The 8,444-nt window shown below is 37.9% G+C and overlaps 1 protein-coding gene across 3 annotated transcripts in view; it reads right to left on the bottom strand.

The window, feature by feature from the left end:
- The window catches only part of CUNH15orf41 (chromosome unknown C15orf41 homolog), a 346,277-nt gene that overhangs the window by 224,438 nt on the left and 113,395 nt on the right, over positions 1-8,444 (bottom strand). For 2 of the 3 annotated variants that reach the window (XM_019518946.1, XM_019518948.1), the window contains 2 exons: positions 7,728-7,793; positions 4,787-4,892 (listed from right to left, as the gene is read on the bottom strand). In XM_019518946.1, the coding sequence (XP_019374491.1) occupies positions 4,787-4,892; positions 7,728-7,793 (172 nt within the window). Of the gene's footprint in view, positions 1-2,198; positions 2,235-4,786; positions 4,893-7,727; positions 7,794-8,444 lie in introns of those variants that run through there. The other variant, XM_019518947.1, reaches the window with a different exon arrangement.

Genomic DNA, 8,444 nt, shown 5'->3' with positions numbered 1-8,444 from the left:
GACTCATCCACCACCACTCTGTGGGTGCAGCCCTCCAGCCAGTTAGTGACCCATTTGACTATGTAGGTGTCAACACCACAGTCCCCCAGTTTTTTTTAATGAAAATGGGGTGAGAGACAGTATTGAAGGCCTTCCTAAAGTCCCAAAAGACTACGTCCACTGCTACCCCTGCATCTAAGGATTTGGTGACCTGGTCAAAGAAGGCCACCAGGTTGATCTGACAGGACCTGCCTCTAATGAACCCGTGTTGGTTGCTCCTAAGCATAACCTGGCCCCTTGTGGACATATGCTAGGATAATTCTCTCAAAAAGCTTACCCAGGATCGAGGTAAGACTAACTGGCCTATAGTTTCCCAGGTCCTCCTTCCTCCCTTTTTTGAAGATGGGAACCACATTCACCCTCTTGAAATATGTGAAATACACCAATGTAGGACAGATAACAAATGATAACAAACGAGACTCCCGAAATATCAGTAATACATTTTAAAAACTTAATTTTCTTTTATTACTAAAATCATGAATTTCTGTTCCAATATAGCCAGCCCAAGGAAACTGGGCATAAAAAGAGATTTCTAGGATATTTTTTTAGTTTTAAATCTACTCAAAAGTGTTGGAAAACTTTGGAAATGTTATAGTTCCAGGTAATATGAGTACTCCACTATGAACACAATGGTATAATAATACCCACAAAATATACTATAACAAAATCCAGGCACCTAACTCACCTGGTTGGGAGAGAAAAATCAGAATCTTTGTATTTCCCCAACACAGAGGAAAATAGCTATGCTGCTCAACTATTTTTTCCCCTTTCTTTGCACATGCTTTAAAATACTGTCCTGCTCACAATGCAGTGGATTGGGTTGCTCAGCTGGGCAGTCTGGATGGTTGATAGGACAGGGGAGTCAGATTAATTCTCTTTCTTTGTCTAGGAGAGAAAGTTTTTCAACTATTTTGGCTTCTGTATACCACTTGCACTTTGTGCTTTGCCTCTATGTTGATATAATTTTAACATGCCCTATTTATGTTATTTTAGTTAGTTTTCATGTAAGCTATAATTTCATGAGAAGTTTTAGGATATCATTTTCTATCACTTTAGATTTCCTAGTGAGTCTTGGTTGTCTGGTTTTCTCATCACACTTGAGAAGCTTGGTTTTAACTAATACTTAAGCGGGGATTCTGGTAACCTTATTAGCAGGTGTCTAGTGAAGACATGTTAAAATGCAGAGGGACAATACATATCCCGCATATGAAGAGAGAGAAAAGATATTACCTGCTTTTGTCATGCAATATATTAGACAAAAGATGTGTACAAAATGGAATGAGTGAAATAAAAAAGAGGAAAATAGCTGTTTTCTTTGATTTTTTTAAATACAATCATTTTAGCTGTAGAAGTAGGTATAAGATTCAGATGCGACTGGGATGTAAATTGAGCACATCCTTTTAAAGGGTAATTCATATTCTATGAAGTGACTTTAGAGGATCAGCTTTGGGGAATTCCACAATTGTGTTGTCTCCAGATAGATACGCAAACTCAACATAGCAATCACTTTTTTTAGTTATAAACACAAGAACAAAGGTATATTTCTAAATACCAGTCCTGTAAACTCAGCATGGGATTGGCAAGAGAAACTCACCCCATTATTATTGGATCAGGCATTGTCACCAGAAATAAATATCGAAATAGCGTCTCCTGTTTCATCTTTGCAAATCCAGGACTCTATGTAAAGATGTACAGATGCCATAGGTTGCTTAGTTTAAGATGGGGCTGCGCAGATGGCACTACAACTGGAAACTACTCAATATTCTTGATGTCTGAGCCAGAACAAGTTTGCTAATTTATTCCTGCAGAATTTAACAGAAATGCAAAAGAACAACTCTTCATTCATATTAACAGATTCAGCAGCACCTTGCTTAACTGTTCTGTTAAGCAAGACAGCACCATTTTCAGCCAACCACTTTTCAGACAGATCACATTTTAAAAGTAGCGTACTCACGGTTGTATCCAGCATACCTATTATGGAGCTTTAAGGAAAAGCTGTGTTCAAAACCCTCAGCCAGATTGTTTGCATCTGACAACTGAAAGATGTAGCATGTACTCTCACTTTACTCACAATGGCCTAGATCAGGGGTGTCCAACCTTTTTGACTATGGGGCTGGATCATGAACTTTTTATCACCCAGTAGGCCGGCGAGCCATATTCAAAGACCTTACAGGAAGCGGTATCACATCACCCCCCTGAAACTAAAGTACAGTGTTTATTTTCATTTCCTGTCGCAGCATCTTGGGTCTCAGAAAACAACTTGGAGGGCCGCATGGTGGCCCGCCATATGTTGGACAAGCCTGGCCTAGAATCTATCCTAAACTGAATAAAGCTCCAGCTCTCAGGTTTCTGGTACCACTTGAGTCTCTATTTAAGTTTAAGTAGAATTACCAACTTAGGCCTGTAAAATTGCTGCAACTAAGAAGCATGTACTGTCCAGCCTCTTAAACGCCTTGTATGCCAGAAAGGAGGGGAGGTACAAGATATTTTTCACTTAGGTCATTTCTACTAGAGATATACATCTTAGCAGCTCAAATGAACTTAATACAGCTTGTAAATCTGACCCTTCTCTTATGAGCAGGTTGTTCAGAAGTAAACAAAGTTTAACCTAAGTCAAGGAATTAACCTTATTTGATCTCTGAAGTGGACATCTGTTAGGCTCTAAGCCCATTACATCAGCTTGTTACAAAAGAAGAAAGATTTCAGGGATTCTGAACTCATGCAGAACCTGGTCCCCTCTTTAACTGAACTTTTGTTATGAGTTTAATATTGGCACTATGTTTACCATGAGAATCTCAGTATTTATACAAAGTAAATATGAAATGTGTTCAGTTTTTTTAACCGTGCTAGAATTAATAATCTTGTTTCATAGTGACACCTCACCTCTAGCTTGTTAATGTTGCCTTCTGCATATGAACTGAGTCAGCAAATATGGCACAATGAAATATTTTACAGTACATTTATGCTGTATACAAAGTAATTTTGAATATTACATACTATAGCAAACGACTAGCCAAGGCTTGAACCCAAGTTTGGAAACAACTTAATAGTTCGAATTTCCAGTCATCTTAATCCAGCAATATGAGCTTAAATGTGGTTCACTTCCAGCACAGTGAAGTAGCTTTTGTATTTTTATTATAAAAAGAAGTAACAGACAACTTGTTAGGATATAACAAAAAATTAGGTTAAACTATCTGTTGGCTGACCAGTTCAAATAAAGGAACGTTCTATAGGTAATGTCCAGCTCAAAACGGACAAACTGCTTCAAACTGTTCTGAACATTCCTAATGCACCCAAATCTGAAGAGCAAGATTTTGTACAGGACAAAAATAAATCTATATACTCACAACTTGCTTTTTGCAACAATCTGGTTTATTGCAACAGATGAACTTTATTCCATCTGCAATGATATCATTATGCTCACTGGATGCTCCATCTACAATTGCTGTCTGGGGTTTGTCTTAGCAAAAGGGGTTCTGAGTTCCTGAGTACGTCTCACCAGTTATGGTAACATTAATAAAAATACAGGACACCTCTTGTAAGAGTAATAGTGGTAGCCTATATAACCAAGTATTCTGTAATATTCTTTATAATAAAATGCCTTTTTTGCTCCAATAGCAACAGTGGCCCCTTCAACTAAAATGTTTGTCTGTTTTGTAAAGTAATTGATTCCATAACCCACCTATAACTGCTTTTTCCCCCCCTATCATGTTTTCCTAAAGAGAGTGCTTATAACTTCTGGGTGACCATGGCTTATGAATAAAAAGGAAAAATGGCCACAAATAATAAGAGACCAAGCAAGAAGTTTCATGGCTACTGTAACACTGGACAGTCTAACTTGTGACACAGCATTATTGTATAACCTAAGTGAAGCTAGGTGCACACAATTTGATTCCTTGGATCTCCCACAACTATTAAAAGTCTTAAAAAATGGCATTAATAACAGTTGCCTTCTTGGTCCTGTAGTAACTGAACTGAGTTGCATACATCTGTATCAAAATAAGTGGCCTAAAATATATACTTAAACAATATCTATATCATTTTATATGACCAGCTGTTTTTAAACATGACAATAATGATGGGAATTTAAAACAAATATTTCATCATTTGTTGTTGGTGCAGGAATTCAAAAAGATTCTGAAATAAGTGTTATAGATTTGGGCTGTCCAACTTCTAAACTCCCAAGGGCCACATGCTGCATGCGCCACAGATGGCACTCTATGGATCCCCCCAAAAACACCACACCATATGGGTGCATGAGCATGACCTTTCCTTTCTGCAATGTGCACCTGCATAGGCACAACCCTCACTGCTGTACCATGTGGCATGACCATTAGCCACCCCTGCAAGGCCAAATTTCTCCCCTCCTTCACATACATGGCCCCAGACTCACCACCAGCTCTCTCCACTAATGCACTACTTTGTTCCACCCCTAGGGCAAAGGGAACAATGTGGCATCCAGAGAAGGGAATGACAAACCTGGAAACTCTGGTTGCTATTGCTGCCAGAACAATGGGGAGGAACGGCAATTAGTTGAGAGTTCAGGGGCTATACATTAACCCCTTACGGGCTGAATACAGCCTATGGGCTACCACTCAGGACAGCCCTGTTTTAGATTAAGTCTGCACTTGACTTATGTGCTTTAACCAAATATATGTAGACAAAAGCATTACCAGCATTTTTTTACAGCTAAACAATTAGTTTAATTCAATATTGTCCATCAATTAAGCATAAAAATGATACCTACCTATTCCAGTAGCTCCAGAATTGGTCCTGAAGGTATGACTGGTGGCTGCTTTCATCACCAAATGAAGCTTTGCTTTCAATCCAGTGAATTATGTGGCCTTCAACAGCTAGGGCAACAAAGTATTACTAACATAGTATGGATGCAAGTTCTGAAAATGAATTCAACATCTTTAAGATTTTACTGAATACCCAGTTCACACAAGGAGCTACCCTATGACATACACTTGAAACCTTATCATATATGTATAAAACCATGATTCAAACATATGAAAAGAATATTTTTTCTAAATAAAATTAAGAACTGCATACACTATTTATCAATAATTATCTTCATTTAAGATTACATTGCCCTCTCTTAGTCCTCTGAATGCACTTACTCTAATACAAATGGCCTTTTGGAGCGTATATTTTTTGCTGTTACTATAGGTTAAGATGCCTCTTCATGTCTTCCAGGAATCATTTTCCAACCTGTGAGATTATGACCAAGAAAAGTCATCTCCTGAATACAGAAGTTTTACTTCCAAGGTTGCAAAGGAATGCTCACTCAGATAACCTGAGACAATTCCAAGCAAGCTTCTGAAGATGTTTTCCATCTTTAGGATTTTCTGTTGCACCTACCATCTATTATTGCAAAGTTTGGCTTAGCTGAATAACAAAATGTTAAGTCTGGCATAGAGTGATATGTTAACAAAAACATGAGACTGGAGCTTATGTAGATTGATAGTAGCATAACCCAATGCAACACAGAGTTCAGCATGGGTTATAAAACACTTGGATTATGGGTAAGCAGGTGACTAACTCACAGTAAACACTGGCCAGCAGCAATTACACTACTATCAATGGCCAGGCTAGTTAGTTTAAAAGCAACTTAAATAGGTCTACATGAACTGTAGATCACAGCTTTTATCTGTAGTACAGGCCTATGCTCAGAAGCTTGTGTAGCAGAGCCAGATACCTGTTCTATTCTAAATCAGTTGTTGCTTTTCATAAATGTTTGCCTTTTCTTAACCAAGTGGCAAGCCTGGATGTCAAGAATGCATGAGCTGCTAGAGCCAAGGCTAAATTTGATAGGATTGCTAGACAAAGATGAAACGAAAGGTATTTTACATAGCTATCTGAATACCAGAAGCTGTTACAAGTCTAAGTAAAAACAAATTAATAGACTTGCCAAATTGGCAAGTTATTATAGGTGCTTCCCCCTCCCAGCATACATCACTGCAACACTTTCAAGATTTTAAGTTCAATCAGTTGTTCATTCTTGCTTCATGTTAGCCAGGTCCCTGGATAGAAGGAAGATGGTCTTGCTTGTATATGATGTAAAAGTGATTTATAGCTTGATACTATCTGCTCTACTGCTATATTTTCAGTCCGTGGTGTCTCACAATCTTCCCTAACAGTTTTAGCAAGGTCTCACTGATGGGCATGGCCTCAATAGACTGAGGTAATTTCAGTATGATCTTGTCAAGTCTCTGAGGTGGAACAGCAGGCTACCATACTTGAATATATAAAATACTATGGATCAGTCCAGTTGTGTGAGTATGGACTGCACTTGGCCACATATTATCATCAGCACCACCTCTGTTCCTGAAAACCTATGGGGAAAAGTCTAAAATTATTATTTAGGTAGAGCTGCAGGTGGCACTTTAAAGCTTCCCAAGGGTCTTTGATAAAGGTTGGTTACATATTAGGTAATAACTTGAACTGAATTGAAGTTCAAGTTGTGTTGAATGAATTGTGTCTTAAGTACTGACTGGGTAATAGCATGCTTCAGAATGTGCAGCAGAATTCTTGCAGGAAAGCATGATGTTGATGATATTACTAGCAAGGGCTCCAAATGTCAACACCACCAGAGGACAAAAGCCAGAATCACAAATAATTAGCTCTCAAAACAGTATTTCCAGGACTTTTTGATTTTGTCTGTAAAATATACTGAAAGATCTCTACACATAAGTGTGCTAGGATCTGAAGATAAATGGAAGAACAGTGCACAGATGACAGTGCGATTCAGCAATTGTTACAGTAGAAGAAAAGAAGTTTCTTGCTTCTTCAATGGCATGGCCATTACACTGAGAATTCCTTGTGGCTGCTTACCCGTTATTTACCTGGTTTCTATCACCACTAGTACTGAAATGTCAGTGCTCAGCTGCATCTGGCAATTTTCTACCATGGACACTAAGGCTACTTACAGATGTGGAACACCATCCCTGCCAAAGCAACCAACCAAACAAAAAACTAGCACTTGGCTTTCAGCTTGGCACACCCCTACACCAAACGCAGTGTGTGCCCCGAACAGACATCGTGCCAGTTTGACCCAGCTCCCCAGCATCTGTATAGCTTGCGCACTTTAGCGGATGTTTTTGGAGCTTTTATCAAATAGCTTATTTGCTATATAGACACTGGGCAAGCCAGGTCAAACTGTTGCAATGCTTATCCTGGTAAAGCGCTGGGTTTTTTTCCCCACCCACATCTGCCAGCACCCTAAGTTCTTTTTCTTACTGCTGTTTCTTTCATTGGTACTTAATGACCCATGAAGAAAACTGGGGGAGATGAGGAGGATGTGGAGGAAGATTCTAGAATGAGGCCACGGAGTGGATCTTCTATGCCACCAACTTCTGTTGTGGGGGCATTATCTATAACAGTGTTTTGAAACTTGACTGAATCTACCAGTTTCTGTAGGCAGACTATAATGCATATTTCTGAAACAAACATGGAGGAGATGATGACCAATCCAGGATTGTGGTTTTATGTTAAAAAGCTATGTAACCCTGCCCAAGCCAAGCACACTAACATCTTCTTACAACTTGAGTCACTACTACATATTATGTTTTATACTATATAACATGAGAAACTAGACTGTATCATTAAGTAACTTCAACATTTTTATATAAACACATCCCTATAAACATGAAATATTAACATTAAGACACCTTTCAAGGACTTACCTACTGGCACTTCCAAAATAAAGTCTGGTGTTTTGTCATAACCCTTTGCACGAAGCTGATCTTCAGCTACACATAGAGAAAGAATACTATTGTTTATAACACTATTCTATTAACCAGACAGCAGTATAATTAATTTTCTTTTAAATAAGAGTGCAAGAATTACTAATGCAGTCATACATATCTTTCTTATGCATGCAATGCTGTGTCAGATTAAATGAACCTTCATAGCAAACCTGAAGCATGGATATAAAAATGCTTCTTTGTCGTCTCTGCATTTTTATGTCTTCATTATAAACATCATTAATTCAAGCTGTCATACACTATTTTATAACTGAAAAATATTCAAAATAAAGAAATACATTTGCTGATTGAAAGAAGAATCTCACATTAAATAAACCTTAACAGCTTTTTTCTATTGCTGGAAACATAGATATTCTATAGTTGCTTTCTTATTTTATATTAATGTGTGCCTAAAGTTATTATAAAATATCTTCCAGTTGAAAAGCTATTAAAGAAAGAGACAAGTCACAGATTTTAATTTCTCTTGCATGTTGCATAATGCAGAATTTGCCAAGTTTCACAATTCAGTACATAAATTTAAAAATAGATTGTCTTCAGGTTTTAAGTGCAAGTATAATGCTTTATCCTGTGTAGATATCAAAGCTCTTTAAGCAATACCCGAAGATTTCCAATACCAAGTCTGAGAGCAAAAAAGAC

The sequence above is a fragment of the Gavialis gangeticus genome, unplaced genomic scaffold, assembly GCF_001723915.1.
Source record: "Gavialis gangeticus isolate Ggan-Ray unplaced genomic scaffold, GavGan_comp1, whole genome shotgun sequence".
Classification (NCBI taxonomy): Eukaryota; Metazoa; Chordata; order Crocodylia; family Gavialidae; genus Gavialis; species Gavialis gangeticus.
This window is presented reverse-complemented; position numbering and strand designations above follow the sequence as displayed.